The sequence below is a fragment of the Hakea prostrata genome, chromosome 7 (assembly GCF_041222555.1).
Source record: "Hakea prostrata isolate BN-2017 chromosome 7, UWA_Hpros_2, whole genome shotgun sequence".
Classification (NCBI taxonomy): Eukaryota; Viridiplantae; Streptophyta; class Magnoliopsida; order Proteales; family Proteaceae; genus Hakea; species Hakea prostrata.
In genome coordinates this window covers 38590182-38611942 of record NC_142606.1, presented here as the reverse complement: position 1 = coordinate 38611942, position 21761 = coordinate 38590182, and the positions used below count along the sequence as shown (strand labels likewise).

The following is a 21761-nucleotide window of genomic DNA, read 5'->3' as shown; positions in this document are numbered from 1 at the left end:
ATAAAATCAGGTGGGGAACAAAGATCCATGGAGAGCTAGAACAGTTGATGGGAATGGAAGAGTGATAGAGATGGGTTGAGTCTTATGGAAGAATGATAGAGATAAGTTGAGTCTTTCATTTTTCCATCGGCCTCTCCCCCTCCCATAGGTTTCTTACCTCACTGCATCTCTCTTCCAGAGTATTTCGCAAAGCAAATCACCATTCATTGTCATTAAATCATGGAGAGGACCCGGTAGATTAGTTACATATACCATATTGAATACTGATAAAAGAAAGGAAATAACTAGTTCCTCACAAGGCTGCTATGGAATGTGTGCATCAATTTGTATAAAATTCAGCTATTAAATCAAATAAGTAGCTAGTAGTATGGTTTACAAGGAAATAGTAACTCTATAATAGAAAGTTACAAAATTGTCCCAAACTAAGTGAAATATGATCCTGAAGGATCCATCAAAGAACCACCACTCCTGCAGTCCGTACATGGGTCCCATTGTTTACCCAAATTTTTTTCTTTTATAAGAATGCCTTATAGCGCTTGCTAAGTGTTTTGAGTCACTGAGTTACATAGTTTATAGTTTATATGTACCAAGTGTATTGATAAATATCAACCATATCTGGTTACATAATCAACCCTAAACACTTAAGCATTGTATCACATTGTTTCCCAAAAAATATAATAGGCATTGGTTTGTTACAGCAGGTTTGCTAAGATACTTAAAACGTTATCCATATCTTTGTTCACATGAACTGATAGTTTTCAATTTCTCCATCATGCCTTTTCATTAGTAAATGCTTGCCAACTTAATGTTGTCTTCATTGTGGACTTTGTTGTCAGGGAGACTTTGATATTATTGGAGGTGCATCTGGATTGACAGAGGCGGAGGTTATTAAGGTAATGCATCTGATCCATGAAAATTGTGTTTTGAACTTTTCTTCTTACTAATTCAAGTTTCTATGCTCTGTTCAATAATATGAAAACACTTCATCTTGTGACAAAATCTAATGGAACTAATTCTGACCAGATGATAAGAGAAGACAAGTCAAACGATAGAAGTGAAGAGAAGAGAAGCCGAGAAATAAGAAAGAGAGAGAGAGAGAGAGAGAACCCAAAAAAAAAAAAAACTGACATAAGAAGAAAATATACTACTTGTTGGATGGAATTCCCTACCGTGAGCAGTATCATATACTTATAATGAAATTGTAAAGTTGCAGCTCAAGCTTCCTAAGTTTTCAATGGGCTCTTCAGATGTTATTTATGCATCTGAAATGTGGTGATTGAAAAATGGGTGAATAAATTAATATGAAACAAAACATAAAAACGTGAGCGATGCAGATTATCTATAGGTCAGCAGGTTAATTCACATTAATGTCCCATTCATATATGATTTGATTTTTTTAGTTTTCATCTGGTACAATTTTCATACATGGTGCAAGTTGGAATATCAGAATGATAAATAGTTAAAAGACTTATGTAATATGTAAGGTGCAATTGACAATACTGTTTGTTGAGATCTAAAAGTAGGGTTGTAAACAGATTGAAGTTGGTCTAGATTTACTACTATCCAAATTCAAATCTGTTTGTCGAATGTCATGTCTAGATATAATTGAATATCTGACAAACTTTTAACAATGTATACCATGTTCGAATCTGAAAGTTTATTGCACGTCCATAAATTATCTGATCCAAATATTCTTTCAACTATTATATGAATTTGTCATAAAAAGATTACAAAATTCTGTCTTCCATCTCAAATACCATGTCCAATACAAAGAACCCCATGTACGAAGCCTACCCTCCTTGATAGTTGTACACACAAGAATCCCAATTAGGGCGAAATGGTAGGAACATACATAACCAGCAGAAATAGAGTTTTAACTGGTTAAAGCAGCTGTTGAAGCTGGTAACCGGCAGCAATATGTAAACAACAACAATTGGCTACTGAAAATTGGTGAATATATCTTCTTTTTTTAGGATCCACCACATCATTCTTTAAGCCTTTATTCACTACCATGCACACTGCAATATTATTACTTTTATCCTGTGTACCAACTCCTTGTCTTTTTGATCCATAACTTATCTCTTGAATTCTGGCTAACATTGAGCTTTCTTTTCCTCATAACTGCTATCAGTTTTAGACACTTGGGTGTTGAAGATCCAATATTCCGAGATGCAAATTTAATTTGATGATTTTGGACTGCCTTCATCACCTGCACTTTTCCACAGTGCAAAAACCAAAGCCTAGTTGTCACTGCATCTGAACGCTCACATGGCATGTTGCTTTGAGGGATGACCTTGCCTTTGTCACATGGCACCTGCAATTCAACAACTACATTAGTCTCCCCCTCATTGCTGAGTAAGTACTGCACCTCCCATTCCCCATTCCAGCCCCTCTCCCTCTCCCCTAACCTATGCAAGCTTTCCCCACCCTTGCCCTCCATTGCTAACATCCCTAGCTCCCTTAGGACCCTTCCTCCTTCCATTCTAGCTAGACCCCAACCCTCCCCTATCCCTAAACCCTAATTGCAGCCCTTCCCCTTTTCCTTTTCTTCTACTTTCTTCTTCTCTAATCTGTGGCAGCTTAGCAAACTTAGATAAACTAAATTGCAGAATTTTACCTAACCCTAGAACTCCCATATCCCTCAAACTGCTACTTCAAGTCTCCAATCACCTTCTCCCTTTAGGATTAGCTTCCCCAGCCCTTCTCCTACACATGATCCCTGTGTCAGCCCAATCTAAGAATCCTAAACCCTTTAGGAGTCTTCAAACCTATCCTAGACCAACTAGGACTGACCTAAACGACATATCACCTCCAAACCCTCCATCAGCCTCTGGCCACGTTGTCATGAAACCCTCCCTTAGAAACAGCCTCTAGGGCCTCACAACCCTCTGCCAGCCTGTCTCAACTCCTCCAAACCTCTCTTTTACCTTCTTCCTCACTCTCCTCTAACCTCTCCAGGGCTGCACCTTCACTCTGTGCCATTGTTACCTTAATTGTGAGCACTTTCCCCCCCACCATGTGTGCTTCCTCACGTATCAAAGATCTTTGTTTTCTAGGTTGTCTCCAACCCTCCCACCCCCGCGCGATTAGCAATATGTCTACCAATTTTACTACCGCTACTTCTACTAGTTTATCTTCTATAGGGGTGTGTCCAATTATCCATGAGCTTGATTTTTCCAAACTCAATGGGACAAGTTGTTTGAGATGGTCTCATTCTTTTGTACTTGTGGTGGCTGCTCATGGTCTTAGTGGTCATCTTCATTGTGTAGTGATTAAACCTACATTATTTAGTCCAGCTTAGGACAAGTGGCAAAGTGGTGAATTTCTTGTCATGGGTTTTTTGCTCAATTCTACAATGAACTTGCTTTTGTTGAGAGCTATCTTATTCTCGCTGATTTTGCTATTGTTTGGGAAGTTACTGAGGACACCTACTCCAAGGTTGGTATCAATGCATAGTGCTTTGAGATCAAGAGAAAAACCATCAATCACAAGATTGCTGCAGAAGGATCTTACCCTCTGTCAGTATTATAGTACTCTACGGGGGTATTATCAGACACTAGATTTCTATGGGAAATTTACTCCAACTTATGCGACGGGTGTTGCAGGCTATCAAAAGTGGAAAGATGAGCTCCATGTGTATGACTTTCTGGTGGGTCTAAATGTGGAGTATGCTCAAATTCATGCTCATATTCTTTCCTATGTGCCTTTCCCCACCCTGGGATATTCTTATGCTATGGTTGATACTGAAGAAAGCTGAAGGAAATGGTTTGTCACACCTTTGTAGTAGAAAGGTCAACTGTGGCTGTTGATCCTGGAGGTTCTTCCCATGGCATTCCACCTTCGATTTCTTTGTATCTTGGCAACGAATCTGGAGGCTCTTCCGATACTTTCATCAAGTGATTATTGTGGGCATGATTGTCACTCTCTGGAAAAATGTTGGAGACTTAATGGATGTCCACCCACTTCCTGTGGAGGAGGCTGCACTACTGAATGTGGTGGGGCCTTATAGGCACAACCTATCAGGCCAATTTGGAGGACTCTAGTGCACCGTCACCTCTCTTTTCAAATGAACTCTAACATGTCCATCAGTTGATGACCAAGCTTGAGTTGTTGTCCTCTTCTATGTGGATGACTAGTGCTAGTGTTGCTTCCACCATGGTTACTGTTAGAATTTGAAGAAATAATTGCTCAGAAGGTTATTTTCATTCATAGGCCCCAATGGGGTATTTATAGTTACAATCTGAGTAAATCCTACTCTGAGTAGGATAAGGAAATACAAAGCAAATAGAATAAAAGCATAACTAAAAGAGGAGTCTACTCCAATTAGGAAACCTTAATCATACTTCCAACACTCTCCCTCAAGTTGAGGCATGGATAAGTTGAGGCATGGATATCACACCTGCCCAACTTGACCAAAAGAGTATAAAACATCTGTCCAAGTAAACATCTGCACTTTGATCTTCAAACTTATAGATTACTTCTGCCTTATAGACTTCCATTTGCTTTGTCCTCATCTTTACTGCAACTTTATGTCTCCAAGGAAGAACGCCCAAGAAAAAAGGCAGAATCTTCAAATGTTGAGAAGACTAAATTTCTCAGGCAAATCGAGGGAAAATATATTTTTGGGGTAACAATTGCTAGGGTAAAACAGCCAAAGTGAAACTTTTGATTTGTAGCAATGTTAGATCTTTAAAGGGAAAGTTTGCCAAGGGACAATCTCCAAAGGTAGGGAAAAATTTGTCAAGATAAGTGACAATCTCCAAAGGTAATAGAGATCAAGTTTTGCAAAGGTCAAACGACAAATCTTTTGCAAGGTTAGATCTCCGAAGGGAAGATGTCAAGTTAAGGGGCAAATCTCCAGGGTTAATAGAGATCAAGTTCAGCACAGTCAAAAAGATAGCTCTATAGTAATGTTAGATCTCCAAAGTAGAAGATTGCAAAGGTAAGGGACAAACTTTCAAAGGTAACAAAGATCAAATTCTACATAAGGAAGTCTACATGAAAGGCATTGAATTGTAGACATCTTCAATCTCCCCCTCACGTGTAGTTTTACACGTGGGAAAAACAATAACAAAGGAAATCCCTAAATGATATGGTCCATGGTCCACCAAGGTAAGATAATGGCTTGAATGTAATTAGAAGAATTCTTTTAAGACAAAATTCAAGCCAATGGGGAAACTTGGAAATGAAGAAATTGTAATGGTAAGATGAAAGTATCATGAAAAGGTATGGATAAAAATTAGGGTAAGAAAAAAAACATTACCATGGAAATATGATAATTCACAATTAACTCCCTATAAATATTCAAATTCTCAATAAAGCCCCCAAGAGATATTCGAATTTACAAAATGACTCTCTGGAAGGAAAAAAATAGAATTTGAGGGGATAATGTGTTATTTCAAGTTACAGAAGGATAAGGGAAAAAATAGAAATCATAGGACTTAAAGGTTCAGTTTGCGTTGGATCGATGGGTTCATTGGTTCAATGGTTCAATGGTTCAATGGTTTTATTTCACTTGGTTGAATGGTTCAGGATGGTTCAAGGGTTTATAATAGTTCTCGTTTCAGAAGAAGAAAAGGAAGCGGAACCAGATAAAAAAGATGGAAGAGAAGAGCAGAGATGAGTCTTGGGATAGGGAATGAGTGTTCGATTAGTCTTGGGATGGATTTGCGATGGGTCTATGATGGTTTTGTGATGGTTACAGAAGTTGCAGAAAATTTCTTGTTGCAGAAAAAAACTGTTGATGGTTTCAGAAGAGAGAGAAAAAGAAGAAAGAATCAGAAGAATAAGAAAGAAATTCTGCGATGGTACGATCGCTGCAGAAGAAAGAAAGAGAAAATTTTCAGAAAAAGAAGAATATAGGAGGTTCTGGATGGAGGAAGATCAGCAGAAGCAGTATGATCCAGGGACAAAACAGAGATCTCTTCTTTTCCAGATTGAATACCCTGAAATTGAAGACACTTCGAAGCGGCACCGTTTTATGTCATCCTTTGAACAGAGGGTGCAATCCTGTGATAAAAGGTACCAGTATCTTCTGTTTGCAGCTGAGCCGTACGAAATCATTGCATTCAAGGTTCCTAGCACAGAGATTGACAAATCCACTCCCAAGTTCTTTTCGCATTGGGATCCTGACTCAATGTTCACGTTGCAACTGTATTTCAAGGTGAAGCCACTAGAAGCAAACAAGCCACCACGACAAAAGGTCGCCGACACCATAGAAGATCCAAGAAGGGATTTTCTGAGCACCGAAGACATGGTCGATGCTCTTCAAAAGCAGCGATTTAAAGCCAACTCCACGGCTCCACAAACCAATAAAACACATATAATCAAAGCTCCAGGGTCGAAGCAACAATTGATCTTGCCTTTGATAAACAGAGAAAAACCAAAATCCGTCTCAAGTCAGCCCATCGATTGGAAAATCCAGAAGCAGAGATCTCCTTAATGACAAACAACGATTAACCTAGAAACCCAGATAATACGGATATTTAGAGAGAAGTATGCAAAATTCCGGCATGTTTTGCAGCGATTCACCTCCAAAGAACCACGGAGCTCTGCTGGAAAACTAGCTGCTCTTGCGATTCCAAAAGACCAGCTGCTGGAAGGCAATGGGAATGGGTAAAAAAAGGCCAACTGCTGGAAGCGATGGATCTTGAGTTGAAGAGCGATGATATCGGTAGCGGTAGCGGCAGTGAGTGAAATCAAGAGATCAGTAGCAGCATGCGGTAGCGTAAGCAGCGAGGGAAATCAAGAGAAAGAAAATTTCTCTAGTTCCCTCTTCTTCCCTAATCAAATATTAGGCTCTGATACCATGTTAGAATTTGAAGAAATAATTGTTCAGAAGGTTATTTTCATTCATAGGCCCCAATGGGGTATTTATAGAATTATAGTTACAATCTGAGTAAATCCTACTCTGAGTAGGATAAGGAAATACAAAGCAAATAGAATAGAAGCATAACTAAAAGAGGAGTCTACTCCAATTAGGAAACCTTAATCATACTTCCAACAGTTACCCTGTCTGTGCCTTTTTCCACCTCAAGTATTTTTTCTGGTTTCCATAGTGTGTCCTTGAGGCCTTCCTTGTGGATCCTCAACTCTGGCACAATTGATCACATGACTGGTTCAAACTCTTTATTTTATTGCTATTCTCCTGTTTCTCCTAATTATACTATTCACATTGCTGATGGTTCACTTTCTCCAGTTTCTGGAAAAGGAACCATTAAGTGTTCACCATCCTTATAGTTATCTTCTTTTTTGCATGCTCCCAATTTTCTACTAGACTTTTGTCCATTCATATTCTTACATGGGATTTAACTTGCAAAATAACCTTCTATCCTTCTTATAGTATATTTAGTTATTGGAAACTGGGCATTTGATTGGCGGTGGTAAACATGTTAGGGGGCTCTAATTGCTGAATTGTTCTCCATTGGCGTTGGCTACAGTCACTTCTTCTGATTTCTTTGCCTTTATATTGTCCACTTTGCTTCAGTGGTGTTGTCATCTTGGTCACCCTACAATAACTACTTTTTCTAAACTTTTTATTGATTTATTCAAGAGATATAAATTAAAATGATTTTAATTATGATGCATTTTGGAAAAACAAACTAGGCATTTTTATCCTATTTCTGATAGTCACAGTAATATTTTCTTTTCTGTTATTCATTCTAATGTTTGGGGTCCTTGGTGTGTCTCTTCTTTTGGATACTGGTGGGTTTTTTGCCTTTATTGACTGTTGCTCTGTAACCACTTGGGTCTATTTGTTACACCAGAAAAGTGATGTTTTTACTTGCTTTTCAAAATTTTCGTAAATGGTAACCCCGCCAATTTGTTGCATCTATCAAAATTCTTCACACTGATAGTGGGGCTGAATAATTGTGGGGAGCTTCAAGCCTATTTATCTGATTGTGGCATCATTTATCAAACTAGTTGCATTGTTACACCTACCTAGAATGGGGTGGTTGAAGCAAGAATCAGCAAATCCTTGAGGTTGCACAATCCTTAATGTTTACTATGTAAGTCCACCTTGTTTTTAGGGTGATGCAATACTGGCAACTGCTTACTTTTTCAGTAGAATTCTATCTCGTGTTTATGACAATACTTTCCTCTTAATCTTCTTTTTGCATAATTCATTGTTCCTCCCGAAGAGTTCGATGTGTTGCCTTCTCTAGAATTCATCATGTTCGTAGTAAGCACGACCCTCTCAGGCTGCAACGTCTTTTTCTGGGATATTGTACCCAAAATGGGTGCAAGTGTTTTTATTCACCTTCTAGGAAAATGTTTTTCACCATGGAAGTTGTCTTTTAGGAACATGTTGCCCCATTTATCCCCTGTACCTCTTCAGGGGGTGAGGTTTTGGTTTTCATTCCAGTCGTGGAAATCCCCTTTGAAATTCTTGTTGATGATACCCATTTAGAAGGTGGAGCGACCATACAAGAAGAATGACCAATGATTCAGGAAAGTGGTATGCAGGGAGTAACTTTGATAAGTTCATTCCTAGTCCTTCCCTTTCATTAGACTTACCAACTGAATTGCAAAAGCAACCATGAGCACATACTCAACATCCTATCTCCAAATTTATTACATACCATTCTTTATCACCTACCTTTCAAACTTTTGTTTCTTTGTTGTCCTCTGTTTGTCTTCCTACCACCCGGGAGGAAGCACTAGCTCATTCTCATAGGAATGAAGCAATGATGAAGAGATGCAGGCCCTAGAAAAAAACATAACATGGGATCTAGTGGCTTTACCTGCAGGAAAGAGCATTGTTGGGTGCAAATGGGTGTTCGTGGTTAAGAAATAGGCTGGTGGTACTATGGACATGTATAAAGCAAGATTGGTGGCCGACTGATTCACTCATACCTATGGTATTGATTTCCTGGGCACCTTGTCTCCAGTTGCCAAGATGAATACTTTGCTAGTTGTACTCTCATGTGCAGTGAATCAAGGATGAGATCTTCAGCAACTTGATATGAGCAATGCTTTTCTTCCTGAAAAAGTTCAAGAGGAACTGTATATGGATGTCCAACCTAGATACACTACTAGAGACACTTATGGGAAGGTATGTATGCTTAAACGTGCTCTCTATGGGGCTAAATCAGTCCTCAAGAGCTTGGTTTGGAAAATTCCATAAGTTGATGGTATCCATTGGGTATAAGCAAAGTAGTGCAGATTATAACTTATTGTTGAGAAGACCGACACTCGCATCATAGTACTTTTAGTGTATGTCGATGACATAGTGATCATTGGCCGCGGTGCAGCTGAGATTTTTGTCCTGAGAGCTTTCATGGGAGCTGAGCACAAAATCAAAGACATGGGGAGTGTTGAGAAACACTATGTTGGTAGAATGGCTTATTGTGATCAGTGTGATCTCAAGCCCTCTATTTATAATAAAGTGGAAAGAACACTATTACATAAATATCCTGAATTTCTTAGCAGGGATAGGAATATTAGGGTGCAAGCAATCTGACACATCGATTGAGCCCAACTCACACTTACATGCCAAAGAAGGAGAACCTGTGGATAAGACCAGCTACTAGTGGCTAGTACAGAGACTATTTATTTATCTCACACCACTACACCAGACCAAACATTGCCTTTGCTATAAGCCTAGTAAGCCAATAGATGCATGATCCACATTCCTCTCATCTAGATGTTGTGTACAAAATTTTGAGATATTTAAAAGGCAGCTCCTGAAATGGGAATCCTAATTTGTTCTCATAGACATTTGAATATTGAAGCCTGCACCTTGCAGACTTGACAAGGTGTCCTGGTGATAGGAGGTCTTCTGTTGTGCATTGTACTTATACAGGAGGAAACCTGGTGACTTGGAGGAGCAAGAAATAATCTATTGGAGGTGTAAAAGTTATGGTCCCTATACAGTTTTTAGGGGACAGCAAGTTTGCAATCAGCCTAGATCACAATCCACTTCAGCATGATAGCACTAAACATGTAGAAATTGACAAACACTTCATCAAGGAGAACTGAATCTGGCCTTATCTGCATTTCTTTGATCTCATCAGAAAATCGAAAAGCTGATGTATTCATTAAGTGTTTGAGTACTGCAGCTTTTTATTATATTACTAGCAAGTGGGCATGATAGATCTATGCACCAACTTGAGGGGGAGTGTTATGATTCTTAGAGTAAAGGGTAGAATTGTCTTTAGGATGCTATTATTTAAGAATCCCACATCGGGAACTTCTTTCTTTCTGTACTCTCTCTTATAAATAATAAAGATCAATTGATTAAAATATGAAGTACTGGTTGATGTAAATAAGATTTGTGCTTTGTTTGTGTGTATGTAAAACAGAACGTTAGATAAAGTTGATGAAGAGAAGCAAGGAGGGAGACTAATGGGGAAATATGGTCTTATTGGAGTTGGATTTATGAATAGATGTGAAACAGGTTGCTGGTCAGGGGGCAGTCTGGTTAGTCTTCAAGGCCAAGTTGTGACTGCATGTGGTAGTGCTGGATTTGGTATAAGACTTTTGTTCTTAGCAAGGGGTATTTTGTACTATTAAATTCATAGTTCAGTTCTTGGTGATTATTGGATTTGGATGTTTTGCTGGATATTTTGTTAATCAGTATGTCTACGTCGGTTCTCTAATTATTTTCTATTGTTGTGTTGTCTGGAATGGGTGATAAGCACAGAGACGATATCATAGAACCTTATTAGTGTACAACGGGAAATGATAAAGATTTGTAACATGTGAGGGGCATATTGTGGATTTTAGGTTTCAGTGTATTGACAAATTTGGGGAATGGTTGGTTGTAATATTTTTTGAGTGGTGACTAGGTGATAAGTTGAATAATAATATTTGGATTTCTTAGAGTTTCCTCTAAATAAGGCTAAAAGGTTACTGCTTAGCAGGTGGTTTCATTGTTGGTGGTCATATTTTATAAATCATCCAGAAACAGTGCACTATCCAGCATTGTGAACAAGCTAGTCTTGATCAAGATTGAGAAGGCTAGGATGCCACACATGATGGGCTATAGTGCTTTATGACTGATTTTGGCTTTGAAATTTGACAGTAGGCGAGTCCATGTATTTAGTGTATCTGTTAGGGTTGCTACATCATCTTTCTACTGATTAACAGCGCAAAATTAACACTAGAAAATCTAGTAGGTTTGCCATATGATTGAAAGAAGCCACAAAATTTGGTATATATACTAATCTAGAAGTTGCTTTACCCAATGGCCAGAGTCTTTGAGATCAGCCCTCCATGTGGATATAATATTGTAGACTTTGCAGAAGAACCTGTCTGTTATCATCATATGCAATTTTTTTATTATGTACTTTGAATGATTACTTGAGAACACATGCATCCTGATCTGTCATTTTTCACAGTTAAATCAACTAATAATGTGTCATCTTTAATATATTTTCTTAATGTTAAGGGAGATTTCCTTCATTGGTCTTGGCCAAGTATGATTGTCGCCTGTTTTCCTCATAGGATTTTTTTGGCTCGACTTGGTGTGTTTTTTATTCATCGCAAAAGAAGAAGAAGTTGGGATGTACAATGTGTTCCATATCTTTTTCATTCAGTTATCTTATTGTAAAAGATTCTTATCGCTTCTTTATTTCAACTAAATATTATTCTCTATCATGAGCTGTAGTGGCTGGCTTGTGTATTAATTCATTTCCGATTAAAAAGATTATCAGTGGGTACACTATTAAAAATTTGGAGTATTATTGCTTCCATTGTTGATTTTAAATTTAATTGATAAAACAAATGTGCATTAATGTATATGATGCTGTCAAAGCTGTTCATTAATGTATTTAATGCTGCCAAAGCTATTTATTTTTTCTTAAGCATTTTTCTATTTGTCCAGGCAACAATGGATATCATAGCTCGATTTTTCCCAATGGATTCTTGTGATATTCATTTAAACCATGGCGATTTATTGGAAGCTATTTGGAATTGGATAGGAATTGAGGCCAATCTTAGATACCGTGTCTCAGAGGTGGAGTATAAAATGTTTACTTAATGCAATTCCATGATAGTGTGGAAAGAATGATCTGACATTTTTCTTTTCTTGAATGAAGGTTCTCTCTATCATGGGCTCTCTGCGTCCTCAGTCCACAGAACGTAAATCAAAATGGTTTTTCGTGCGGAGGCAACTTTTGCAGGTTCAAAAAGCATAGAGAACAAACTTTAGTTACAACTGCAATGCATTCCTTTATTTTTTTGCTAACAACCATATGTTACTTCAGATTCTTTGTCGGCTTGTCGCAATGGATCAATTTTAGCCTTTGGAGGTTCTGCAGCATATGATTCTTTGTTTTTCATCTGAATGCAGACATTTATTTAGGATTTGAAATAAATTTATAAAGTGAGGGTAAAATTGTAAAAGAAAATTTGAAACAAAAGAAAACTTGACGGTGTTAAATGTGGAGGGGGGCTTTGTAAGGTTTAAATTTTGAAGGGGGTGTGCTGAGTTTTCAATTGAAATGGGGGGGGGGGGGGCTCATGTAAAAAGATTATATAAATTTAATTGTTTTGTGAGTATGCCTCAGCCTCTTGAAGCTATTTAGCTGCCCCATCACTTCAATCAAACTCTTCAATATCCTCTAAGCTGCCAAGTCTTATCTGCATTGAAGACCCTTTGCTAGAATGTCCTGCAAATTAATAGATTCAAGAATTGAAGTTGCTTTTCTTTGAACATAAGTAATTTGAATCAATCCTAAGCCCCCAATTCTACTTCTAATCTTCTAAATCGGAAATCTGAATTGTCCAGTTGTCCTCTTATTTTTGGTTTCCCATTGTCGTTCAGTCACAGTCCAAAATAATCATCAAGCATCCCCAAATCAGGTTTCGATAATCCTCTTCTTCCCCTTGTGCTACAATCCAAATGCGTTGTAGCAGATGGAAGGAAAAAACTAATCCACAGTCTTCACGTAGAGAACTTCTTCAGAACTCTCTATTTCATAGTTTTCCATTGCATGATTAAATATTTTGAGTGTTGATATACTTAAAGCACAATTTATGTTGCAGCAAGTGCAGTTTCATGGCGAGGAATTGGGAGGGAAGGTGGTTTCACAATTTACTCGCTTCCTACCAGCTTGTATCTTATACACTTCTGACACTCAGGCAATCATTCTAAATAAGGCCATGTCAGGGCAACTGAAGGGATGATAACTATGATATTTATTTCTTACTTCTGCTAATGTAGCAGCCTTCCTAGCAATCAACATATCTGCTTGCCGGGGCCGATGGCTAGGTAGAGTGTAGCTGTTGGGCTTATTGACCATGGGAGGTGGCTCTGCACCCTAAAGCTTGGGTTTTAGTTTTGGACACCATGTTATTGGTTCAGTTGGGGTTGTTGTCTATTCCCAAGGCATGGGGGTCCCCTGGTCAAAGACTGAAAGCTAAGGAGAGTTGATGCAAATATATGCAGGTAAAAAACCAGGATTTTTTTGGGGCTCCCGGAGGGGGGGGAGTAGTTGTGGGGGGAGCTTTTAAATCAACATTGTGGGCTAGTCTGTGAGATTTTGGCTTTTGACCCTAGAAGGGCTTCTCCACCATGAAGCTTGGGCTCTTGGGTTGGACACTATCTGTCGATGGCAAGTCAGCAGCATCTTAAGAACCACGCAATGTGTTGCATCCCATATTACATGGAATTTTGGCACTTTGCTCATCCCAGATTACACATATAATTGTTTTCTGCTTCTTATGCTAATGTTGGTGGCAGTAGTGTTGAGTGACCAAGGGAATGCCTGTTGTTTTACGATCATTGAGAAAATATTTTGTTCATTTTTTGAGTCCTATTGTTTCATCCAGTACCATAGGCATTAAAGCATATTTCTGGGCTAACTGTATGTGTAGATAAAGTCAAATATTTGACTTTGTAGAGGATCTGCTTTCATAGTTTGGTGAATGAAGCTAAAGAATTCCTTGACTGTATCAATCTTGATTAGAAGAACAAGAGCTTTATGTAGAGAAAATCCTTTCCTTTGTTAACTTTTTAGTTCTGAAATTAGGGTCTGTTTATTGATCAGCTCTTTCTGGCAGAAAGGGGAAAGAGAAAATAGTTGGCCCTTCGACCTGTACCCTTTAGTTATAGTCAAATAGTACATCCCTACCTAAGCAGTCATCATACACCTCTTGGGGTGACTTCATTTTACTGTTGGTATGTTTGCATGAGTAAAGTTGTATTCTTGTAAATGCTGACAGAAAACATTTCATTTTCCATGCAGTGTTTGTTCTTTTTAGGTATTGAGTAAAACTGAAGTAAAATAACTACTTTTAACAAAAGAAAAACTAAAAAGGTTACTGTGTTGGACTCATTTCTTCTATTATGCTTTTGCCTTTTCCAGGATCTTAATCTTTCAGAGGCTGTTGTCAATAGATTACAAACAGTAGGAACAAGGTTCTGTGGAACAGCAGATCAGGCCCTTCCAAGATTGCGGGGAGCCCTTCCTTCTGGTATTTGTTTTGTTTGATTGTCAGTTATACAGACTATACAAAAAAAAAAAGGGGGGGTAAAAAAAAAAAAAAGAGAGGAGAAAAAAAAAAAAGAAAAAAAAAAAAAAAAAAAAAAAAAAAAAAAAAAAAAAAAAAAAAAAAAAAAAAAAAAAGAAAAAAAAAAAAAAAAAAAAAAAAAAAAAAAAAAAAAAAAAAAGGGGGGGGGGGGGTGGGGGGGGGGGGGGGGGGGGGGGGGGGGGGGGGGGGGAAAAAGGGGTCACCGAGTATCCCATGGATGAGAATTTCTTGGTGATTTGAGCTGCATTGTTTCAGATAAGTCCACACGCAAGGCTCTTGAGGAATTAGCTTCCCTCTGCAGCTACCTTAGAGTTTGGAGGATCGAGGAACATGTTTTCATAGATACCCTTATGCCGCCTACAGAGGGCTACCACAGAGACATATTTTTTCAGGTGAGTCAACTTCGATTCTCTTTTCTGTTGCCAATGTTGGTGGTGTTAATTCAGTAACTGATATTGTCAACCAGAAAAAAAGGGTTCTTCGCTCTGATAATTAGTTTCCCTCTGCAGCTACTTTCATTTTGTCAGTGTTAAAATTATGTGAAGTATTGTGTGCAAATTATGAATTAATGTCATTGTTCTTGTACAAGATCTGGCATTTATTTAGCCACCAGAAGCACTATGGTGCAAGTGAGAAGCCCACCGATAGCTATACTTGCTGCATCATTCTTTTGGGTTTCCATTTGTATTAGTATATCTACTTTTGTTAGATTGCAAATACTTCCAGCATACGACTCCTTGTCGTTGTTACCTTTTTGTTATGTTCAAGAAAGTAGGTTTTGGTTGTTATAAATTATGTAATTTGTTTCTATTCATATTTATGCTCATTGGACAAGACATCGACCTTGAAGATAATGACTCCATGGATCTCCTTCGGATGTTTTCTTCTTCTACTACTGCTGTTGTGGTTGCTGCTTTTGATTTTCCAGTTCATCTTATGGGAGCCTTTTGAAATCTCTGACTTCTCTGCCAGACCTACATACCTTACCAGATCTTATGAACCTTGATCTGATTCATCAATACTTTATAGTCTGTCTCTCTCTCTCTGAACCATTTTAGTTGCAGAATCTGTTTGACCGTTTCAGGCTCATGAGTTCATGATTAGCCAGCAAATTTAGGAATCTCAAATAATTATCTCTGAACATATTGGAATCTTTAGATACATAATTTGGTTTTGATCTAGATTGGTAATTTACATGGAATGTATTTTCTCTAAAGCAGCCTATTTTACACAAATTTTTGCTAGGGCACACCAAAGTTACTTTGATTGAACCTCATCTTGAATATTTGGTTAAATTGTCCATGACAAGTGAAAACAAATAAGGGCTTAACATCATTGATGTAGCACAATTGTAATTGAGAGTCAACTACCTTGACTTCCCATAGTTCTTACACTTATCAGCACAACATTATTCATATCTTTAATTATGTCAATATACTACTTGAAAGTTGAAACACTTCTTTCCTTTGTACTTACCCAGATTGACTCTAGGACTATCATAAGTTGTTTCTAGGTCAACACAGAATGTGGGGATCTCTGCAAATTGCAATATTTTAATATCTTTCCATAAGTCTCAAGTAAATAGCTTTTGTCATGGATTTTCTAGGCTATAAAAACAAATTGGTCTCTATAATAGTAGTTTACTGTTTCAGCTTCTCAGGTGTGTTTCAAATACACTGTCCCATAAATTCATGATACTGCTGATTATATTTATGCATCTAAAATTATTGCACCTTGGGATATCACCTTTTGCCAAAATGCCTTGTGTATGTAGGAAACACCTTGGCAGTTACTCCAATTGTGTAAGTCCTTAGGTTGCTTTCTAATGCCTTGGTCACCTTGCCACTTTGACAACTAATGATTGAAGTTACTTTATCCATATTATATTGATATCATAATCTGGTTGGAATTTTTATTGTGTTCTTTTCAGATGTACTTCAATCCTGGTTCGTCTAATGAGGAAATTCTCCTTGCTGTCGGTGGTCGCTATGATCATCTGCTTCATCAATTGTGGGACAACAGTTATGTAGGTTATGCATGAAAACTTCTATTTCCTGTTACTTCTCTTTTTCCACTACCATTATGCATTCATCTAGCCACATGTTACAGAAATTCACAAAATTATGGTTATAAACCATACAGTTATACTTTGATTCATGAAAGCACTGCTGTTGATAGCCCCTGTCCTAGTGCTAGCACTCTGCATAATTATTGGATATTGGAAAGGCTGATTTTGTGTTATGTAAATGTTTGCGGGTTCCGGTGTCCTTTATTGATCCTGTATGGATATGTACATGAATCCCGATAATGATTTCAAACTGCTACTGCTAAATTATGCCCAAGCTTGAACATAAGAATCTAATGAGACGGATGGTGTTGGACCAGGTGCAAGGATTAAGGGACATGAGTGAGAACTGAAACCTGCAAACTACCTTTTATTCGATTGTGACTTGGTCCGCTGGTTCATCATTAGATTACTCATATCTTTAATTGATCCATTGTGGCCTCTTTTTGTTCAATAAAACCAAAATAATCCATTACTAAATCTGAAACTGAAAGTAGATCTGGAGAAAGGAATTGGGTGTACCATAAAGGTGTGAAACTGGTTATGTAGAAATTATGATCACCCTCCCATAAAATCGACCCAAAAAGTCTGATGGGAGCGTAACCATGTTTTTTATTTAAGATCATAGGTGAACAGTCTATATGCCAAAAAAAATCTTAGAATCTGTTACAATTCTTTGTTATTCAATCATAGATCTTCCCATTTCCATGAAGATCCCGGGCTTGGTCCAGTTTAGTATTAGCCATTAGGTGATTCTACTCAATTCGATGAATACATAGTTGATAGTATTGATGTAGCCTCAATTGTAAGGGCCAGTTCTTCCAAGATCTTTAAGAGAACCAACTCATGTGAGCCAAAGAAAGGGTTTCTTGAAATTCTTATTATGGGAAATGAGGGTCTTAGTGATATGGACTGTGATGGGATGACTTTACCAGTTAGGATGCATGTGGTTAATACAGCATGGCTTAGTAATCATATACAGGATGGTTAGGTTTGGTTTTAGGGACAAAGCTTAAGTTAGGGCTTTGTGGTTAAAAGTTATATGCTCTTAATGACATGTAGGGTATCAAGGATACTTCGCCCTTCCCATGAGAGATAGGGTATAAATTCATTAGGATGGGTCTCTTGGTGTTGGAATGGGTTGAAACTTGGAGGGAATGAGTCTTGGTCTGGTGAGACCTTGAGATGAGACTCGAAGCAAAATGCAGAAGCCTAAACCATGAGATCTTGATTTTGACCAATATTTCGGCCCAACCAGCTCCTTTAAATACTAGTTCTCATAGAGTCAAGGCGAGATACTGTCTTTTGACCAGATTTTTCACTTGAGAAGTGCTCGATTCTCCCCCTAGGCTGCATCAACACTCGATTTAGCTCATTTACAATGAAGGATTGAAATTTCGTTTCGGCAAAATTTCAATTTTTTTTTTTTTCAAATTTCAATTCCATGTTTCGATGTTGGCCAGGATTTCAGTGTCCAGCCTAATTGGAGGCCAATAAACACAATGAAAGTGTTGTTTTTGCCTAAAAGCTAACGCAAAGTGGTGTTCTTTATTGACACTTGGCCGGTTGTACGCGGGCTAAACTGGAAGTCTGAAATATGCATTTTAACAAATGTAAATATGAATATTATGCAGAATTCATTGGCTGATATGATACCCTATGTTGTGCTGTGCGCCCGTTGTTGGTCATGGATTATGAGAAAAAAATTATGTTATTACTTAATAGATAATATAATTATTTGTAAAAGCAATAATTCAAGTGTGTTATTGATCTGACTTGGATCCACTCCAATCAAACCATGCATGAGATGCAAACATGGATCTCAAGCTTGTTCTCTTCTCAAAGATACTCTTTAGGGTGATGTAGTTTGTAGTAGAACTTATAACTCTAGATCACAGTATGTCACCCCCATATTCTTGCCTCATCATATCAAAAGCATTGACATGATTATATATAAAATTTGTGACCTTTTGAGCCATGTCCACTGTGCCCTCCACAATCCAAATCTTCCCAATATCCTTTAGCATGCGGTTAATATATTGGGCCATATAGGGTGTCCAAAATATAATACTCCATAGACATCATTGTCTCACTCACTAGCCTTTTTGAAGTTGGAGCCATTGTTAGTGACAATTTGTACAACATTCCTCCGCCCCACCTCCACCACATCCTATAGAAGCCCAAATATGTACTTGTGGTCTTTCACCGCACTAGATGCATCCATAGGTCTCAGGAAGATGGTCCTCCTATTGCAAAACACAATGAAGTTTTGATGGATATTTTTGTCAGACCAAACTCCATCAATTAGACATAATGGTGACTTTGCAAGTCTCCTAAAAGGGCCTCATTTTCCCATTGTAAGTCTCCAACTCTTGGTTCTTCTGTTTGAGGTATGTTTTCATGTTCTGGTGGGGCCATGGTATCCAGTTCTTGCCTCTACATCGTGTCTAGCGTGTTCTTGTAATAGGGCCTTTGTGCTGTCTTAGCTGGAATGGTGTGGTAAAGCATCTATTTAGCCATTGCTTCCTTCACCTTCCCTTTCATATTCTTTCGGATACCAGATATCTTGGGTTCACTTCCTTCTTCTTGAAAGCAATAGGATCCGCCTTTTGTATCAGATCATGTTGCTTGGAAAACCTGTTGAGGGAGAAGGAGCAACCCTCTGACTCTGTGACTGCCTAAACACGCCAAAAACACCATTTGCTTACCCAGATCCAAATGGTCCAGCGCCTACGACTGTAGATGGACCAGCTGCTGCAGCTCTAGCTTTGGCCCGCTCTCTTGCTCCTTTTGGTGTGATGCCTTGCCCTCTACCATCGCCCGCTTCAACTTCCTTACCTCCTTGTCTCTATGCACATCAACAGTTGTCAACATCCTTGTCACTATCGGAATCAACACGAAATTTAGAACACCCCTTGACCGCTTCATCGAGTGCCTTGGCCATTTTGTCTCTACTTTCCTCTTCCCTATGCCCTTCTCTAACTCTCTCACTACTTTCACTACCTTCGCTAACATTGGTGCATGTTATAACGTTCAAAGAACTACCGGTTAGGTTTTCCTTGAACCTACTAATGCCACCTCCCCAAAACCTCTTACAGCAAAAGTTACATTGTCCTTGCACTGTCAATTATCATGCAGTGCTACCGTGTAGGGTCAACCCTCCCTCTTCTGAGAGAAGCAGTTTGTGCTCGTGCATATGCCTCCTCTTTGACTTGCTCTCCACCCTCCCCTTGCCTTTGTGGCTATGAACCACACTCCCCTTGCCTTTGTGGTTATGAACCACCCTCCCCCTGCTCTTATGATCCTGACCACCTCTAACTCCCAGACATGATCATTGGTGCACACAAAATGTTTGCTCAGGTCATTGAACAACATCAAAATATTTTTTTTCCAGACGAAGAAACAATCATGTACCTTGCTAGTTATTTTTCCCTTGCTCATGTATTTTTTTTTTAATATAAAATAAATTTGTTGAATTTTTATGGCTAGAAAATTGGCTGCCTATAGAAAAACTGGCAATGAAACCATATGGACAATACTTCAAAAACACCTAAGAGCCATTCCACATTTTTCTATAGTTTTCAAAACCTTTTTTCCTATTTTTCCCCAATAATTATTCATGTTCTTACAAATATTTTAATAATTTTTGAAAAAAATTGTTTATTGGGTGGAAAAATATTGACTTCATGAGACCATAGATCGGCCTCGGAAGTTCGGCGCGTTTGGTGATGTTCTTAGAAAACATTTTTGATGTTCTTCTGTTCATTGAAAATGGAAGAATGGGTTAGAAGCATTTGTTAAAACGGTTCATTCTTTTGTTCTTTAAGAATGGAACAGTTAGAAAAGTGATTTGAAGAACACCTTTTGCACATCAAAAGATGTTTTTACCGAAGAACAGAAATGGAAATGTGAAAGTTGGTACTGATTGAAACCTTAAAATGAGTTGAGCAAACACCAACTTATTTTGATAGTGTTCTGGAAATATTTTCAGAACAGATTTGTAGAGGTTCCTCCTCTTTTTTCCCTTTTAAGGGTTTTTGGGGGGGGGGGGTGGAAGGGGAGTACAAAGCAAAACATTTCCTCTCCTAATATTCCCATTAGATTTGCCTAATCAACAATTTATCAGTGGGAACCTGTCTATGTTTTGTTTGGCTTGTTGGCAGCATACATGACTTCCTGAAACCAATCCAACTCCTCCAAATTGAGACCCTGCTCTTCACTTCACTCAGAAGTGTACTTGGTCCTTCAATACATGAACTCTTAATGGCTCTGAATTCTAGCTGTGCTTCAGATCTGTCCCACTATATATATATTTATTTGGATGAACAAATAATCTTTACCAAAGGCCTTGAAGGGGAAAAGCAAATATACAAGAAGGGGGTAGGGAACCGGCCTTCATCAAGAGGACCGAAGAGTAGAACAGAAACCCCAGGTAACAACAACAAGCTCGTTCCATGGGGTGTCTTCAACTGGAGGATGGCAAAACAACTGGAGCCTAGAAGTCACATCAACGCAGATGGTTTTCCAAATCAAGTCAATCTGGAGTTGGACGACCATCTCCTAACGTTTCACTCCCACCATCAATGATGAACAGTAGCTCCAAAAACCAACTTACCGATAAGGTCACAAATAGAAGAGCCAGATTAGTTTCTCAAGATCCAAGACTAATCCAATGCAAACCCAAAACAAAATTGAGAGTGGGTCCAAATGAACATCTTTCCCCCAATATTTCACTATGTTTTTAGGGATTTGTAAAATTCAACCAAGAGTTCCATTTTTATTGATTCAACGTTTAATATCGTCTCATTCAAGGTTTTTTTATGTGAACACTGGTGATATTTTTCTGCCAATATTTACCTTATCTTAAATCCTTTTCAAAGCTGTCGGTGAGATCTACTGAATTCATGCAGCCATGATTCATGACTTGCTAAGAGTAATAGGTATACCTTTTATTGGCATGACTTTTTAGGTTCAACACTTTAGGCCTCCCCACTTGTTTTGGGGGAGAGGAAGAGAAACAAGTGGGGAGATGGAGAATAAGGAGATTGATCCATATGTATTGTTTGAAAAGGAAAGCACAACGGAGAGAAATAATTGAGAAGTTGCAGTCTGCTCTGTCTAGTTTCTGTGGCATAATATTGATATCTTAGACTTACAAAATTGTTTGACTCAAAACAGTTGGTTTGGAGATTTCCTTATCTATTACTGTTAACACCAA

General features: G+C 38.3%; 1 protein-coding gene across 4 annotated transcripts in view; it reads left to right on the top strand.

The window, feature by feature from the left end:
* The window catches only part of GCN2 (protein kinase family protein), a 121559-nt gene that overhangs the window by 71915 nt on the left and 27883 nt on the right, over positions 1-21761 (top strand). For all 4 annotated transcript variants that reach the window (XR_016174291.1, XR_016174290.1, XR_016174292.1 and 1 more), the window contains 6 exons: positions 837-893; positions 11828-11959; positions 12042-12125; positions 14313-14421; positions 14734-14870; positions 16409-16504. Coding sequence is in view for 1 of the 4 variants with exons in the window: in XM_089160488.1 (XP_089016614.1) it covers positions 837-893; positions 11828-11959; positions 12042-12125; positions 14313-14421; positions 14734-14870; positions 16409-16504 (615 nt within the window). In the remaining 3 variants the exon portion in view is untranslated. The remainder of the gene's footprint in view (positions 1-836; positions 894-11827; positions 11960-12041; positions 12126-14312; positions 14422-14733; positions 14871-16408; positions 16505-21761) is intronic.